The sequence below is a fragment of the Bubalus bubalis genome, chromosome 12 (genome assembly GCF_019923935.1).
Source record: "Bubalus bubalis isolate 160015118507 breed Murrah chromosome 12, NDDB_SH_1, whole genome shotgun sequence".
Classification (NCBI taxonomy): Eukaryota; Metazoa; Chordata; class Mammalia; order Artiodactyla; family Bovidae; genus Bubalus; species Bubalus bubalis.
The window spans coordinates 98,876,871-98,894,845 of record NC_059168.1 but is presented as its reverse complement, the minus strand read 5'-3'; the positions used below and the strand labels follow the sequence as shown (position 1 = coordinate 98,894,845).

At 48.8% G+C, this 17,975-nt stretch overlaps 1 protein-coding gene across 3 annotated transcripts in view; it reads right to left on the bottom strand.

Moving 5' to 3' along the window:
• NUP188 (nucleoporin 188) overlaps positions 1 to 17,975 on the bottom strand; it is a 42,830-nt gene that overhangs the window by 1,928 nt on the left and 22,927 nt on the right. For 2 of the 3 annotated variants that reach the window (XM_025261803.3, XM_025261804.3), the window contains exons 14-38: positions 17,265 to 17,384; positions 16,353 to 16,479; positions 14,678 to 14,830; positions 14,359 to 14,485; positions 14,062 to 14,149; positions 13,890 to 13,966; positions 13,055 to 13,169; positions 11,582 to 11,702; positions 11,404 to 11,470; positions 10,598 to 10,726; positions 10,160 to 10,299; positions 8,969 to 9,075; positions 7,757 to 7,963; positions 7,457 to 7,626; positions 6,881 to 6,950; positions 6,423 to 6,490; positions 5,793 to 5,988; positions 4,057 to 4,134; positions 3,678 to 3,763; positions 3,348 to 3,493; positions 2,939 to 3,120; positions 1,801 to 2,001; positions 1,574 to 1,666; positions 1,034 to 1,192; positions 623 to 760 (exon numbers count right to left, since the gene is read on the bottom strand). In XM_025261803.3, the coding sequence (XP_025117588.2) occupies positions 623 to 760; positions 1,034 to 1,192; positions 1,574 to 1,666; positions 1,801 to 2,001; positions 2,939 to 3,120; positions 3,348 to 3,493; positions 3,678 to 3,763; positions 4,057 to 4,134; positions 5,793 to 5,988; positions 6,423 to 6,490; positions 6,881 to 6,950; positions 7,457 to 7,626; positions 7,757 to 7,963; positions 8,969 to 9,075; positions 10,160 to 10,299; positions 10,598 to 10,726; positions 11,404 to 11,470; positions 11,582 to 11,702; positions 13,055 to 13,169; positions 13,890 to 13,966; positions 14,062 to 14,149; positions 14,359 to 14,485; positions 14,678 to 14,830; positions 16,353 to 16,479; positions 17,265 to 17,384 (3,165 nt within the window). The remainder of the gene's footprint in view (positions 1 to 622; positions 761 to 1,033; positions 1,193 to 1,573; positions 1,667 to 1,800; positions 2,002 to 2,938; positions 3,121 to 3,347; positions 3,494 to 3,677; positions 3,764 to 4,056; positions 4,135 to 5,792; positions 5,989 to 6,422; positions 6,491 to 6,880; positions 6,951 to 7,456; positions 7,627 to 7,756; positions 7,964 to 8,968; positions 9,076 to 10,159; positions 10,300 to 10,597; positions 10,727 to 11,403; positions 11,471 to 11,581; positions 11,703 to 13,054; positions 13,170 to 13,889; positions 13,967 to 14,061; positions 14,150 to 14,358; positions 14,486 to 14,677; positions 14,831 to 16,352; positions 16,480 to 17,264; positions 17,385 to 17,975) is intronic. The other variant, XM_025261805.3, reaches the window with a different exon arrangement.

The window sequence follows — 17,975 nt, the reverse complement described above, 5'->3', positions numbered from 1 at the left end:
GGCACAGGAGAGAGGGAGGGATCCACAGGGCGGCCCCAGGCAGCCGACCAGACCTACCCAGCGGGGTGCTACCAGAAACCACACACTTCTCCCGCGCCCCCCACAACTCCCTGCGACCTCCAGCCCCAAACCTCACAGCCACCAAGCACGCTCAACAAGACTCTTGGGTCAACAGATGCCTGGATGGTTTCCGAGACCCAGCTGGAAACCAGGCACGGTATAAAGTCCTAAGTAAATTGGTTAGACGAGGAAAGTTTTCCCGTTTTATAGAAAAAGAAAACGGTGAGACGAAGGAGAGAAGGGAAGTGACCTGGCCAAGGTCACACAAGCACAGCCTGACAGTGGAGCCTGTGCTCCTCCCCGCCTGCTCCTCCAGCTGGCCCCATTTCAGTCCTGCACTAAGGGATGTGAGCCAGGGTCTACGCCAGAGCCCAGGTTCTCACCCTGTAAGGCTGCCCTATGCTATGGAGGCAACACTTCGCTGCAGAGGAAGCAAGGTGAACCCAAACCTGTGCTACCAAAGAAATGGCCACGTTCCAGGAACAGGCCTGCCCTTCACGCCCTGCCCTGTTCTCCCTGAACCTTTCCCCAGACCCTCCAAAAAGCTGGTCTCAGGCCGCACCTGGACATCCCGCATGAGCTGAGGCAGGTGGAAGTGCCACTCCTTCCTGAAGCTGGAGAGCTGTAGGAGGAAGCCCACGGTGTGGTCAGCCTCCTCCAGGCACGCCAGACTCTGCACCGTCCTCACGGCATTGAGGCACTGGGAGGGACATAGGAAAGGGTGGGGTGACTCAGCCCTGCTGCGGGAAGGGGAGTCCTGGGCCCTCAAACGCTGAGGCGACAGCATGACAGGTGGCTAGATGAAGAGGCTCCTGTCTGAGCTGATCCCAGACCACTCCCCTTCCTCTGCGGGGCCTGTCAGCCAGCAGTCCTCATGGCACCTCAGAAGTGGGAGCACCCACACTCAGTTCTGAGGAGCCCAGACACCCTTGAACCCCAAGTCCTGACCCCAAAGATGCTGGCAGCCCCTCACCTGTAAGGTCCGCTCCTGGTGAACCCCCACGAAGTCCAGGGCCTCGGTCAGGAAGTTGTAGCGCAGGGTTTTGAGGAGCCGCTCCATCAAGGACATGGAGAGACGGTAGACGCCAGGCCAAGAGGGGGCGTCCAGGGACTTCCGAGAGGTGCCGGGTGTCTGAGACACAAACGGCAGACAGGATCATGACACGGGCCCAGGAACCAGCTGACAGGGACCTTGGGGCCTGCCTGCAACCCAGCAGCTAAGGAAGCCTGGCTCCTTTGAGGAGAAAAGCTCCTGGAAGGGGCGCCAGCAAGGTCAGAGAGGGTCCGAGGTCAGGCGTTACGCGGAAAGAGCACCAGAGATACGAGAAGCCGAGGCTCCAGGTTCAGGCTGGGCACTAACTAACTGCGTGCGTTTCTCTTGCTAGCGGTCAGCGCAAGGGTGGGGAAGCTTCTGTATTCTTGGTGCCTTAACCAGGCCCCTCAGGAAAGCAACTTCCAGGCCCAGTGACAGCACCAAGGGGCCTGGGGAGGCAGGGCAGGCCCTGGCACTCACCTGCACTGTCCCGTTGGCGCTGAGCTGGTACACACTCAGGAGAGGCAAGCAAATGCTCTGGGTGACGCCGGCCCCGGCCACGGCTGTGGCCCCCTGCGGGGGGGGTGCAAGAGGGGACGGGCGCTGTCACTGCAGCCACCCGGGCGGGGGGGCTCCTGGGCTGGGAGAACCCCGGCCGCGTCAGCACCCACTGGCACAAGCCCAGCCGCTCCTCTGCCTGCGCCTACCTGCTGGGTGCGGGCCAGCGTGAGGAGCAGGTGCAGCGCCGCCTCGGTGAAGTGCAGGTTCTGCTTCACGCGCAGGCTCACCTCCAAGGTGGTGAAGAGGGTCGGCAGGATGGGGAGCCGGCGGGTCACCTGCAGCCACGAGTCCCCGTCCTCATCCACCTCACACAGCTCCTTGGCCAGGTGCAGGCCCAGGACACAGACCTGCTGGGCCCAGGGGCAGAGACGGTGAGAGGGAAGGAGGTGGTGCCAGGGGAGGCAGAGAGGAACAGGTCGCCCACGCCATGTGGGGCCAAAGCGAGCTCCCCTCTAACTGCACAATCGCTCTCACCTCCCAAACGGTCCCTCCTTCTCTCCAGATCCTCTCTACTCTGTTCTTCAGCCCAGTGGCTTTTCACACTTAATGGCCATGAGCCCCCCAGAGTAATCCATACTGCGCTGCAGTATATGCATACTTACATGTTTTCACTAAAAAGTAGCTACCTTTATCCCCTGCAAAGTAAGCTATTTTCTTCTATAGTTTATTCTACTTCATTTAGAAAATGCTGGTTATAACCAAATGAGCCAAGATTCATGAATAGGTCCTGACCCACAGCTTGATAAACACTCTTCTGTATAATTAATACATCCAACAGGCTTTCTAACATACAAATCTCATCATTTTTCTCCCTTACTTAGAATCCTTCCGTGGTTTTCTGTTTCACTTAGCACCCAGAATAAAGACCCTGGCAAGGCTGCCGCCGGTCATCCAGCCTCCGGCTCTCCAGGCCTCACTTGACCCTGGCTCACACCATGTGATTCTCACCCACAGCTCAGCACACACGGTTCTTGCTCCCCAAATCCCCCTGCCCCCGTGGCCTGCCGGCTCTACCAATGCCCAGGCACTGCTGAAAGGGTGCTTTCTCTCCGAATCCCTGTATGAGGTGAGAACCCCACGGGGCACCCTCTCTCTGTGTTCCACCCCTGCGACACTTGCCACAACAGAATTTGACACATGTCGCACGATCTGGTTTCTTAACTTTCCCTGTCAGGCTGTGACTGTCTTGTTCACTCACCACCCCTGGCCCTGGCCCAGAGGAGGCAGCAGTTCACAACCGGGGATGCGAGTGGAGGACACACCGATTCCCAGGCGCCCCCTCACCCCGTCCCGCTGGTCCTTGTGCCGGAGCCGGGAGCAGTCGTCGGTCTCCATGCTGTCCTTGTCCTCGGTGGCACTGCCCGCCGCCAGGCTGTGGCGGGTGTGGTCGAAAAGTGCGATCACCTCTTCCTGAAGGGTCTCACAGACGTTCAGCACCAGCTGGGAGTACTGGGGGATGTCATTCACTGCAAAGGACACAGGAGGGGACTCTGTCAGGCTACCCAACACGTCTGTTCCAGGCAGGTGGCTGCGAGCGCAGGGTGCTAAGAGGAAGTGCGTCAGCCAGTGGGAGGGGAGGAGACAAAGAGCTTTCCTGAAGACGAGAGCCCAGGACTGAAAACTCGAGCTTCAGAGAACAACCCCAGCTCTGACATGGAGGAAGGCTTGCCCCTCACCCCTTCCCGCCCCTCACCGCTCATCTCCTTCATCTGCAGCACCGTGATGAACGCTGAGAACACCTTGGCCTTGGTCTTCTCCATAAGCTGCTGGTCTGCCTGCAGCACTCCCTCCAGGATCTCCGTCAGGGGCCCGAGGATTTCATCCACAGACCCTAACTCTCTAGAGACAGCGCAGAGTGGAGAAGGGGGTGGAACACACCTCACAGAAAGGCCACACACGGCCCGATCCCCTCAGGATGCCCGTGGGGCAGCACGCCTCTCATCAGAGGTCTGCTTCTGTCCCGAAACCCGAGGTGGGGCCGGTGAGGACGGTGGGAGAGGCTGCCTCTCCTCGCCTGACTCACCTTTTCCACTGCCGGAGGAGAATAAGCAGCAGGGTGCACGTCATGGAGCCGAGGCGGAGGCAGTTCACGGAGGTAGGGACGAGGAGCTGAGGGGAGATGGCACAGTCAGCATCCTGGGGGCTGACGCCCCGGGAGGCTGGGAGCACCGCACACAGGCCGCTGCGGCCCCGACCCTCTCTCTCCCAGCAGTGCACTCACGAGAGTGAGCACGGGTAAGAGGCCAGGGGCTGGCCCGGCAGTAGCGGACCTCCGCCTGGCACCACAGCCTCGGGCCGCCTGAGTGATCTGACCACTCGCACAGCTATAGGCTTAGGAGCTGCTATTTGACTGCGGAAGCCATCTCCCTGGGAGGAACAGGAACTCTCCCAGACACACTTACTAACGCCTTGGTCCCCTCGAGCACGTCAAGAAAGAGCTGGCGACGCACTGCAGAGTCTGTCAGGTGCGTTATCTCCGCCTGCAAAGGGACAGGAAGGAAAGGTCAGTGAGGAAAACTTCCCAGACTTCAGAAGCCAAGAAAGATGGGGTCCTCTGTCAGGCAACTGGTCACTGTCTCCTTGGTTAAAATGAGACTCAAGGGCCCTGATATTTCCGGGTCCTCTTTAGCCATGGTCAGAACCAGAGGGCTAGGTTCATTCATATCCTCCCCAACAACGTCCTTCTTCTGCTCAGACCTTTTGAGGCTTCCCAGGGCAACCCTTCTGGAAACACCAAATGCTCCACGAGGCCTGGGCACCCCCGAGGATCTGGTCCACCTGATTTTGGTATCATCCCCACTGCGCTCATTCGACTCCAACGCTACTGGCCCCCTTCCTCCTCCGTGAAAAGGCTGAGCTCTTCCCATTTCTGGGCCTCTGCACCTGTTGACTCTGCCTGCCCAGAGCATCATCTAGAAGTCTCCTCACACACTCGGGCCTCAGTGTGAACAGTACTTCCTTAGAGGGCCTCCTGACTACTCCTACCCTCCTTCAGCATTCCCTACCATAGCATCTGAGTTATTTCCTTCACCGTGAAATACCACAATCCCGAACTATATTCCTTTGTAAATTTGTTTACAATGTACCTCTCTCATGGGCCACCCCATGTGAAATCAAAGACTATATCTACCTTATTCACTGCTGTTATCCCAGTGCCTGGCATACAGTAAGCATTCCACTAATATCTATTAAATGGATGAAAAGATGATCAATACCCTAGACAAAACCAAAATAGGCTTCCTAGGGGAAAAGATGTTGGTGGGATTTTCAGAACTGCGATTCAAGAACTGCTGCCCCGTTCGGACCTAAAAGCTGACACATAAAGTTCCCCAGAGACGTCTGACGCTTTTGGTGTGTCTATAGTATCAGGGGTCCAAAACCACCGTGGCACAGCCCACCTCCAAGGCTGTGGACAGTCAGGCACTAGGGAACAAGTCATGGAAGATGTAAGAGTGTGCCTGGAACAAAAAGTATCTGTTTAGCTGAAGTTATAAAAGTCAAGATACTAATTTGGATTCCCTAGGGCAAAACACGTCAATATCAAGTCCTTTCTATACAGCAAGATGTTGTCAAAGCACACACAAAAGAAGCCAAGGAAAAATGCAAATTCTTCCCAAACTTCAACTCGCTAAAAACCAATGCTCTGTAGACACACTTCAGAGACAATGGCCTCTGATCTTTTTATAAGAACACCAGGGAATGCAGTTTCTAGAGCCAACGAAAACCACTGTTCCCTAGAGGGTACTGCTGCAGCCATTATAGCTACCTGCTGACCAGTCAACAAATATATATACCCAGCGTCCCCAGGGCACACAGTTGAGAGGCAATTATCCATGTGCACAAGAAGTGGATGACGGAAGGGGTCTCCAAGACCTAGCTAGATCCACAAAGGTAGCTAAGGGAGGCTTTTATGAACATCTGAAGGGATTTAAATAATGCCTTCTCTGCACTTTCCTTAAGGGCCCCTTGCTGGCCAAAAAGTGTCCAAGCACCCCACATTTGGCACAGAACCTGTTACATTTTAGCTCTCAGAGAAAAACCCTGACCATTCTTTAGCCCAAGGGGCTGTATCTGCTAAGCATCCCAGCATATTGTTGCTAGGATACCAAAGCCAAAACTCGCCCCAGGAGGTTCTTACGTGACTGGTGGCAATGATGAGAAACATCCTCCAGGCAGAGACCAGCATCTGATACTCTACCAGGGAGGTGCAGCTGCTGCCCTCTGTGTCGGCCATGTGAACCGCCAAGGACTTGACATACCCCGACCAGTAGGCAAAGCGCTTCTCGCTGGAAAATTTCTTGAGTGTATCTTTTAATGATTGGTCTAATGAGCCCCTAGGGTGTTGGGAGAAAAATAAAACCTATGGTTAGCAGAAAAGCCGACGGGAGTGTGACGGGCACTGACCCTTGTTGAGGCAGAGAAAGCAACCTCACATGGGCTTAAAGGCAGACGGCTCCAGATCAGCTCCAGTGTGTGGGGCTCACACTTCTTGCTCAACATAATGGGTTAGGCTGAGGCCTTTTCCAGGGTTCCTTCTCCATAAAATCCCGAGCACAAGGAGTCTGCTTCACAATCACTCTTTCTGACAATCATAAATGCCATCAATGGACTGGCCAAGGACACGGATCAGTGGCCCTCCAGAAATGGCTCCAAACCAGCTCTCTCCTCTGTCTGGGCTCATACAGCCACGCCCTCAGCAGTAGACTCCATGGGTCCCCCCGCCACAAACCTCTGATTAAAGTCTCAAAAGGGGAAAGGAAGGACTCACTTAACTACATAGTATATCTCCAAGCAAATTATCTTCATGATTAGGGCACAGGTTTCCAGGATACTGGGCTGTGGAGGGGGAGAGCAGAGAGTCGTGAGAACCTCTCCCCTGGGGCCCCTCCCTCCCACGTGGGACAGAACAGGGACCGGCACTAGCAAACAAGAAAGCACGTTCCCTATCGAGTGGGCATCTAACTTGCAAGAGCAGAAGCGTCAGGTCCAGTGTCTCGAAGTGAGTGGGGACCACAGAGCCAGCAACAGAGCAGGGCATGCTACCCTCCTTCCCAAAGCAAGACTTCAAAGGAGAGGAGACAAGTGCTTCTCTGAGAAAGAAGTACCAGGTGAAGAAAACGTGCTGGTCATTTAGTCAGGTGGGGGTAGACATTTTCCACAGCCCAATCTCAGCCCAGCCTTCACTCCCAGGGCCTCTCCACCACTGTCCCTCCCTTCAGCACTCACCTCAGATGTTTCCGAGGGAGGAGAAAGAGTACCAAATAGCGGACTCGTTAGATTCTCCCAAAACTTGGGTCTGAAAAGAAAATACATGGCAGAAATCACACTTTCCCTCATACAGTCCTTTTTCTCCTCTTTCCACCTCCCCTTGGTGGTCACCTCCACGTTTTCTCAGTTCCAACCCTAACATCTGCTGCATAGGTCACCTGTTCATACTATAATACATAAACAGAAAGCTGTTCCATGGACAAAACAGGGACCCCAGAGTAAAGCGTGTTCCATTCAGTTCAATGGCTCGAGCAAGTCACCCTCATCTGACTACTGTTTCTTATGAGCAACGGCTTTGGGGGTTGGCAGAAGGTGGGAACTTGAAAGGTAGGAACTCTAAGGTAAACACATCAGAGTAAAGATTACACCTGCTGGGGCAGCTTTAAAAAAAGAGTAACTCCCACAAAATAACCCAAGCACGAAGCACTTTTAAGCATGACCTCTCACAACAAACCTCCCAGAATGACTGCCCCCTCATCTTATAGACAAGGACACACACTCCAGAGACTGAGTAATTTCTGGAGTCAAACTCACTTGGTTCTGAGGACCAGCATGGCACTGTCCCGCCGGTCCTGCCACAGGGCGTGCAAAAAGGCGATGGCTGCCCGGTGCAGCAGTGGGGGGCACCAGTAGCGGTCCTGCTGCTGGGAACCGATCAGCTCCAGCACCGCGTGGAGACAGCTCCACACCCCCAGGCTGAATTCCTGCGGAGGGACAGTGAGAGCTCAGGCCCACAGCTTCGGCCCACAGCTTCGGCCCACAGCCGGACCCAGAGAGTCCAGCACCCGCCTCCCAGAGGGCCATCTCCCAGCTTGATCCCAGGTGCCGGCTCACCTTGGAGCCATCGCTGCCATCCTTCACCTCCAGATTCAGAAACAGCTCAATGAGGCCTGGCTGCGTCTCTACAGCAACCGTGAGGAATTCCAGAATCATGACTTTGATGCGCATATCCTCAATCTTGCTCTGCAGTCGGGTCAGGAAGGCGTCTCGGATGGCAGCCGCATCACTGCCCAGGCAGGCATACACTGACATGGGGGCCACCTGGGGGAGACCAGGACACACAGGTAGAGCTCCACCTCCAGAAAAACCGCAATAGGCATCTGCAGAAAGGTGCTGAGGAACTCTTGGAAAATGCCAGAGAGGGAAATATCCAGATGGACAGGTCTGGGCCAAAAGGGACATCACACTAAACTATAGCAAAAGATGCCCCATGATTCCCAGAGAAAATAGTAATCAACATAAAAAGATGCATAACCTCTCTCACGGTTAAATAAATGTAAAGTTTTTTAAAAAAGATAACACTGATTTGCCTATTAGATTAGCAAAGATTAAAAAAGTGGTGAAGTCACTGTGGCAAGGATATGAGACTTAGGTTCTAGGAGTATAAACTGTTACATCCTTTCTGGAGGCTAATTTCAAAATATCTAATAGAAATTTAAATGTTCATTAATATCTAACTAATTTTTAGGAATTGTAAACAAAAGTTTACAGAGTTCTGTGGATAGGAATGTTCACTACAGCACTATTTAACAGTAAGACAGAAAATAGCCTAAATAAATTAGGACCCATCCATGCTATGGCATGCCACACAAGAATTAGAGAATGAGGTAGATCCCAGTGTGCCCATATGGCAAGGCTGCAGGATGTGGTGTTAAGTGAAGAAAGCTAGTCACAAAACTGTATGTATCGTGGAATTCTGCTTTGGAAAAGAACAAAAGCTCACACTAAACATCCTTTAATACATAAGCATGGATAAAAAGAAACCTGGAGCAATATGTACCAATCTGCTCACAGGAATTCTTAGAATGAGGAGATATTAGAGGAGACCTTAATTTTCTGTAAAAGTTTATCTGTAACATTTAAACAAATATTTTAAATGAGCATGTATGTCTTTCATAATCAGGAAAAAAAAGTGCGTGTGAGTGAGTGTGTGTCTATAGGTACATCACTTTAAAAGTCCAAGTCAGTTACATCTCTTAGAAGAAACACTATTCTCAAGCACAAAGTCCGTTTTCTGTGGCTTGGACTTGTTAGGTGGGATCCTACCGTGGCCAGACGTTTCAGCAGCTGGATGGCAAGACGAGGCAGAGCTGGGTCGTGTTTGTGGTAGATGTATTTGGCAAGAACAGCAATAAGGTTGTTCCCATGGGCACCTGAAGAAGTACAGGAAACAGTTCAGACAGCAAAGTATGCCTAGCTCAAGCTCTTAGGAGAGGTTTCTGTTCAGAAAGCTCACATACATGAAGGAATTTACTCTCGAGTACTTGGAGGGCCCAAGCGGATGCAGGTGGCCCTGTCATTCTCTTTCTTCAGTAGCCAAGGGGACAGGCAGGATTGGGGGTAAATAGCTCAGTCCAATTGGAGAAGGCAATGGCACCCCACTCCAGTACTCTTGCCTGGAAAATCCCATGGACGGAGGAGCCTGGTAGGCTGCAGTCCATGGGGTCGCTAAGAGTCAGACAGGACTGAGCGACTTCACTTTCACTTTTCACTTTCATGCATTGGAGAAGGAAATGGCAACCCACTCCAGTGATCTTGCCTGGAGAATCCCAGAGAAGGGGGAGCCTGGTGGGCTGCCCTCTATGGGGTCGCACAGAGTCGGACACGACTGAAGTGAGTTAGCAGCAGCAGCTCAGTCCAATACATTAAGAGCAGAATTAGATACACTTTTTAGAAAATAGTCTTTTAACAAACAGGTTAGGAAAAAAGACATCCCATTATATACAACATGGCACTAAATGCAAAAAATCATTCAATAATCCCAAAATGATATAGCTAGAAACAGGTCATAGATGAGGTCCAAATGCCTACTTGAAAATAAGGAAACTGGGTCCCAAAGAGATTAAATGAGTAGTTTAAAGCCAAAGAGTAATAACAGTCAACACTAACTAGGTACCAGGTTTTACAGGCAGCAACTGAATGTTCATTATGATCTTACAAGGTAGATACTATGACCATCCCCATTTTATAGACGAGAAATCTGAGGCAGTTGTTAAAATAAGGTGCCCAAGGTCAAAGCTGGCTGGAGCCAGAATTTTAACCGAGATACTCTGAACATGTATTCTTTACTATTATTCTATCACCACTGGGAAGCAGACATGAAGTATGACACAGTGTTATTTCTAAGTCCAACTGGTGATCATTACCGAATTTCAAAAATACTGTTGACCTCTAAAACACAGTCTGCAGTATGTACTTACGGGCAGAAATGCTGCTGATTAGAAGAAAAATACATACCATGCTGTGTGAGAGCCTGTTCCAGAGGGGACACCACATTAGAAGGCGGTTTCAGCCGAATGACATTGTTGGTGACGGAGAACGCCAATTTCACTGTCTTGATCAGCAGCTGGCCCTGGCCCTGGCCCTCTGCCCCATCGCTAGGGTGCCAAATGGAAACCAAAGTTGATTCAGACAACATGACTTCATTCGCAACACATGTGCTCTCATGAATGAGATTCCAACAGTCCCAGAGTTCAACAGCTCTAGAGGCCCCAGTCCAAACTAGGAGAGAGGAGGTGCACTCAGCTCCCTTTGCTGTGTGCCAGTCTACACAGCAGCCAGTAGGTTATACAGAGGCTACATCCTAGGAAGAACAGGTTGTCTTTCTTATGCTCCAGTTCTTACAACATGCGGGCATGATAAAGACACATGGGGAAGGTGGAGAGGAAGGCCTACCTGCGGGGCTGAGCAGCCATGACCATGTCGATGGTGTCCACACCGATGCCCATGATATTGATTACTGTCTGTCCTGCTTCTGTGTAGGCCAGGCTGCAGATGCAGAGAGACTGCAGGCTGGGGGTGTGACTGGAAGACAGACACGTTCTGAATTACCAGGGAGCCACCAAATTTATTACTGGAAGTAAAGGGTATTGTCCTAATCTAACCAACTGGATATCAGTGATACAAATCAGCTCTTTGCCAGAGGAAGCCACTCTGATTTCTTTCCTTAAACAGACCCTGAGAAACCATGTAAATATCCACTGATTAATGAAAATGCTTACTGAAACAAATCACAATTAATCCATAGAGTGGAATGCATGGAACCATTAAAACAAAACAGATCTGCATGTAGTGGCATGGAAATAAAGTTACAGAAGAGTAAGTACAAGCAGAGGAAAAAAAACCTAGAAGATACATGTTAACTTGTTAATAGCCATCTCTGGGAAATAGGTTTATGAAGGGCATCTTGCCCTATTTCTCTATGACATACACAGCTTTTGTAAAGATCACAAAAAGTGTGTGTATAATTTCACTGGGAACAACCTTGTTACCACTTCATTTGCTCTTCTCTCTTCAGAGGGATAAAGGAGAAACAGGCTGGTGGAAGGCAAATCAGAACCCCAAGAGCACTGAGCTCTGGGCCCAAACAAGCTGAGTTCTCTGGAAGAACGAGCCAGCTGTGCATAGCAGAAGCCCGAGTCTTCCCTTGCAGAGTGGCAGCATCTCAAAGTACCAAGCGCCAGCAATCTCCCCCCTCCTACCTGCTATGCAGGTCTGTCTCATGGCACAGGTTCAGTATTGAATGAATCAGCTCCAGGATCAGGCAACCTGGACTCCAGAAAAGACATAGGAGTGATGTAACCTCGGGTGATGACCCTTATCCCAAGAAAGAAAGGTGGCCAGGGAGCCTCCCATCTTCGCTGCCCATGTTCTCCTTACCAATCTGTTCTCTCACACCATGGGAGTTGTAGCGCCACTTGTGGTAACTTGGCAGCATCTCCTTCAGCACAAACATGACACAAGGCACCAGCCCTTGGCTCTGGGTACTACCAAGCTGCCCCTACAAGAAACCTTGCCGTGAGGGCATATGCCACTTAAGAATAAGTCACTTTATCACTAGAGATTTGACTCCAAGACCACATATCCAAAAGAAACCTGGGCAAACCTTGGCTATCAGTGGGGGGAAAAAAACAACAACAACAAACATCAGAATACTCTAGTTCAACTGAATCCAAGTCATAGGTTTCCCTAGAATAGAGAAAGGGACTAAAAAGACAATGTGACAATATCACAAAAGGCACCTACAAGAAAGAGAAAGATGAAGGCTAAACCTGAGCAGGAGAGAGGTCCATCTGAAACACAGAGGATACAAGACTGTTGACAATGGAAAAACCCAGGTTCACTGTCATGATCACCAACCACCCTCTAAATTCTATCCCATCACTCAAGTATCAGAAAGGAGATCTGATACTCAAAATCCTTTGTCCTAGTATTACTTGTTATCATCAGCTTCCTTATTGTAAAAGTAAGGTTTCTTTATATAAACATATCTACTTCCCTATCTCTACACAGAACCGTTTCTATTTAAGCGTTCATTGACTGATTCTTGCAAGCAGCACATGTGCTGAGCGTTCTTCATGTGGAGCCCTCTCAACTCCAAGAGGTAGAGATCATTTATCATACCAGTTCAGAGAGGTGCTAAGAAATTTAATACCTGTCCAAGGTCATACAGCTAGTAAGTGGTCAACCTGAAAGGTAAACCTAATTTTGACCCCCAAATCCATGCTACACAAGTATTTTTCAACCAGAGCTGTGATTCATTACCGGCCTGTGAGATCAGCTTGTCAGAAAACATCAGAACGCACCTTGCATAGTACAAGCTGTGTCACACTTTGCAACTCCACTTTGTGTGCGCTTAGTCGCTCAGTCGTTTCTGACTCTTGCGACCCCATAGACTAGCCTGCCAGGCTCCTCTGTCCAAGGGATTCTCCAGGCAAGAATACTGGAGTGGGTTGCCGTTCACTTCTCCTGGGGATCTTCCCAACCCAGGAATCGAAGCTCGGTCTTCTGCATCGCAGATTCTTTACTAACTGAGCTATGAGGGAAGCCCCAACTCCACTTTAGAAGTAAACATACAATATACATACTGGGACATGATGAAATGTGTACATATTATCCTGGGCTTTGTCAGAAATAACTTTATGAAGTCACTGCATTACGCTGTACGGACTCTGAGTATTAAATAAGTTAACAAAGATGAAGCATTTACTATAAAGTCAGGCACACAATAATCAGGACACAGAGACTGCTATCACTGTAACTTCAGGACAACCGTTAGTCCTGCAAACAAATGACTACAGTAACGGGATATAGGAAAACTATTTCAGATGCTTCTATCTGATGAGATTTTACCTTCACAAGAGTGGTGATCAAGCGCAGAAAGGCAACAGTGACCCCATACTCGCCCTGGGGCTGTTCACTATTCATCAAGAGGTTTCCATACCCACCAGCATTCATCCCCTCAGCACTGGGAAAAAACAGAGGGACAAAGGGGAAAAAAACAATGGGACGCTTTCAGTAAACTGTAAATTCAATTTCAATAAACTGTAATAATTCCTGTTATTGTCTCGATGACTTGGGCATAAAATGGAAAAGCCCTGCAAAGGAATTAATCAAATCTAGGGTACTTATTAACCAGGGGAAGCATTAAGGACTTTACTGATATACAACCTCAAAAGTGAAAAATCAAATAAACATGAAGCAAGCATGTTTGTCTCATTAGCAAGAGAGAGCAAGAAGAGAATGCTCAGGTAGTAAGATGGAGCCTATGTGTTAATAAATGGTGCATCAGCAAGCTCGCGTGGCCATGAAACACAGAGAAGTACAGAGTGACCTCGGCTTAAAAAGGGGAAGTTGAGCCTCTGGACCCAGACACCCCTGGATTCTCTAGACTAGACAGTTAACTTCCACATACCTAAGGTGGTTGCTGCTGGATGAGAACTACCTCTCTCCCTCAGCTTTAAAGACTGACCCACATCAGTGCTCACCTAAGGAAACAGCCTCTGTGCCCCAAGTCCCATCACCTCCTTTGCCTCATCCTGACTCATTTCTGGTGAGAGGACTGAAAAGGCAAGCAGCAGAATACAAAGGCTCTGAGAAGCACCTTTAAAACTAATGAAGCTAGCTGAGATCTGAAATGTAAGGGATACTCCCCGGGAATACACTCTACCCGCAAGACCTGGCTCACCTGATCATCTGACTCATGCTGGAGACCTGGTGGGCCACGAAAGGCAAGAAGCCTGTGTGAAGAAGATCAGTCCAGACCTGGAGAGGGAAAAGAAGAGTCGAGTGTCTGCGGTGTGTCTTCAGGTATATGCCAGGCGTGACATTTTTGGGCTGTTAGGAAGACTGTGTCTCACCTTTGCTGGGTTCCGGGCAGCCAAAACAGTCAAGCAATTGACGCAAGAAGCAATGACATCCACAGGCGGGGAGATGACTGTTGTTAACCTGGTTGGAGAACAGTGCACTGCACTCAGTAAAATGAATAAAGTGACTTGTTCCATCACAAGTATTTTCCAGTCCTCTCTCCCCAGGTCCCTCCTGGCAGCAGGAAATGAAAATAGGAAATCCCTCTGCTGTGGACAGATATCACACCAGGGTTTCCCACCATGGGCTGCGTGCAGCCTCTGACCCAGTGGGAGGGGCCAGATACTGACCGCTGCAGTAGCATGTAGATGCGGGACGTGATGGGCAGGAGACAGTCTGCTATCGACAGGTCTGTGCTGATGACCTTATGGACCAGGTCGATGATGGGTTTGACCCGCTGGCAGTGCTGAATCACATCTGAGGGGGACAAGTTGTGATCTCAATGAAAACAACTCCTTTAAGATCACTGAATAGTCTCTGAGACCCAGATAAATGATGCTAATCACAACCTGGAAGGTTCTGAATCTTATCTTGAAAGTCTCTGCCTTCCGAATCCTCTAACCATGACCATTTTCTTCCCACAGTGATCGCTCTCCGAGCTGAGCTCACCTGCAGTGGAAACGACATGCAGCAGCATCTCAATCTCGCAGGTGAAGAGGGTCCAGCTGCTATACGAGTATTCCCAGCGCACCAGGTAGGCCCTATCGTCCAGCATCACTTGGCCCACGGTGCCTTGAGGTATGCGAAGGTTGGTCTGACCCCCTAAAGAAGAGAAATTAGTCTACTAGGAAGAGGAGATTCCCATGACAGACAGCAATATCTAATCCCACAGAGATGTACAGACTCTCTTCTTAGTATCCACTACTGTTACAGCTTTTTGCATTAAAAAGGGACAAAAACAAAAACTCTCAACTGTCATAGGGGAAGTGAGTCTTTCCACGTGTCTGAAAAACAATTGAGTGCAGAGTGGGTCTCCACTCACATGACGACTATAGGAAGACCACCTTATAGGACAGCAGGTGCCCAGGTCACCGGGTAAGTCACTAACGATGCAAAGATTAGAAGAGTAAGGCTGTGCCTCCCACATTTTATTCCTTGAGCATGTGGAATATACAAGTGCTTACAACTGTTAACAGGTTACTCTCACATGCTGCCAGCAGGAAAGGAAATTGCTGTTTTCCTACAACTTAATTCAACACAATCCATTCAAAAATTTTCTACCATTTTTCTCAAATTGTGGTAAAAAAAAATAGATAAAATTTACCATTTTAACCATTTCTAAGTTGTCATGCCAGTGGCATTACGTACATTCACATGGTTATGCAACCCTCACTACCATCAACCCAAAGATCTGTCTTCATCATGCAAATCTGAAATTCTGTACCCATTAACCTGTAATCTCCATTATCCCAGCCCCCAGCCCCTGTCAGCTACCATTCTATTTTCTGTCACTATAAATTGAACTACTCCAAGTACCTCATATGCATGGAATCATACAGTATTTATCCTTTCCGGACTGTTCTACTTCATTTAGTACCGTGTTTTCAAGGTTCACCCATGTTATACATAGCATGTGTCAGAATTCCTTTTCTCTTTAAGGCTGAATAATACTCTCCAAATTTTGGCTCCTAAGAAAACGTGGTGTCTTATCTATATATACTGCATTTTAGAAAATCCATTTCATCTGTCAGTGGACATGTATTTAAAAATTTTATTGCATACACCCTTTTACCCAGCAGTCCCACTTTAGGGATTCTATGTACTAAAAAGTAAAACCACCAGGACATAAAGGTATATGTCCCCAGAGAAGCACTGTTTGTAGTGGCAAAAACCTGACATAGCCTAAATGTCCTCTAGAAGGTGAAAGAGTAAAAAATATGAAACTTCAAGAATAATTATATAGTTACTAAAAAGAATGAGTCAGATCTACATGTAATAAAATCGATTTGCAGAGAACCTGTGAGAGAACACAGAGATATGTCAGAGGATACACACCGCACGGAACAGTAACCATCTGATGGGGACGGGCCTGAACAGATTCGAACGTTTAAAAACGTAGATCTGCACAGTCTCCTTTGTTATAATGAACAAGCACTATTTCTGAAGTAACACAATCAAATGATGTACAACAGTAAGAAACCAATAATTTATCAGCAAATCAACAAGCACAGTGGAGGAGAGGATCCACTTTAAAGGTACCTGCCATGAAACATTAAAACGGCAGTCAGGTCAACACAGACGCCGTGGAAGAGGCTACTGAGCCAGGGTCATCTGTCTCTCTCACCTAGAGGGTAAAGGAGTTTGGGTGTTTGCCTCCGCCAAAGGGTTCCATCTTCATGGGAGATCACATCATGGGGCTTGTGCTTATAGAGTTCATTGTAGAAAGACATCTTATCCAAGAAACTATACACCTGCCAACACACAGGAACAAAAAACAAAGAGCTATACATTTACTGAGGGACATTTAAGGGGCCTCCCATCTGCTTTTCTGCTCTTTTAGCCAGACTGTGTATGTGCTGACTCTCAAAATTCCTACAAAGCCATCCCTAGGACTCTTCTGAGACTTGCCTCAACAATCCTTGTGAAGTCAAACCCTTCTTATTCTTTAACACCCAACTCAAGGACTCCCTCACTCCAGACCGCTCTCTCTCCTGAACAGTATGGTCTTGACCACTCAGATGACATAAATTACATACCACTTGGCTTTATGGTTCTTATTTAGTCACTAGGCTGTGTCCAGCTCTTGTGACCTCATGGACTATATAGTCCACCAGGCTCCTCTGTCCATGGGATTTCCCAGGCAAGAATAGTAGAGAGGGCTGCCATTTCCTTCTCCAGGGAATCTTCGTGACCCAGGGATCAAACCCAATCCCCTGCATTGGCAGGCAGATTCTTTACTGCTGAGCCACCAGGGAAGCCCACCTAGCTTTACTACTTAATTCTTATATCCATTATTCTCTTCAAACTAGATATTAAGGAACTTCACATTTTGTCTTACTCCCACAATATCTATAGGTAGATACTTAATAGGTACTCAAGAAAATTTAATTTTATAGAACTGAGGAACTATCATCAGCATTTTTCATTCAACTGCAGACTAATTCTTGCCATGGCAGTGGAACTGCAACATGAAAAGCAAAAAGGATTTCTAAAAAACATCTCCCATTCTATTTAGGCATCTAACTGAATAACCTACCTTCTTAGCAGTAGACTTCCCTGATACAAGGGCTCGAAGCAACTGCAGGAGTGGAGAGAGGAGATGGGGAAACATTCCACATACACTGTCCAGAATGATCCCGAGACCAGAGGTTGGTTCCTATGGCAGAAGGGGAGAAGTCACTGACCTTCATGTTATCCAGAAATTAACACATCTCTGAACTGCCCAGCAACCATAAGAAAATGTAAAATAAATCCTTTTCTTTAGGTAGATGGCATTTCTCTAATAATTTAAAACTTCCATGTTAAACATCCAGTGAAAAAGGCTTCAACAACTGACTGAGTGAGACCCTGAAGAGAAACTACTGCTGCCTCCAGTGACCTCTGCTAGGAATCCTCGCCACAGGAAAACACAATGTAGCTGTACATGATCTGCTTCCACTGGTATGAAAAGCACCCACAGCCTGTCAGCAGTTAGCACCACACGTGAGCATCACATCCTAATCTGCATTTTGTTTCCCACCACCTCACGAGAAAGAGGGTGCAATACACAGGCAAAGCATTCAGGCCATAGTTCCAAGAGAAACATTTATTCATCACCTGGGCCTTGAGGCTTGAGGCTGCTGTCAATGCTAAGACTAAATACCAGTGAGAAACTGTTCTCTCCAAAGCCGAATCCTCACCCTAACCCATAACAGTACTCGGAGAATTTCTAAGACAGTTACAATCACCCAACGGTATGTTCAGGAAT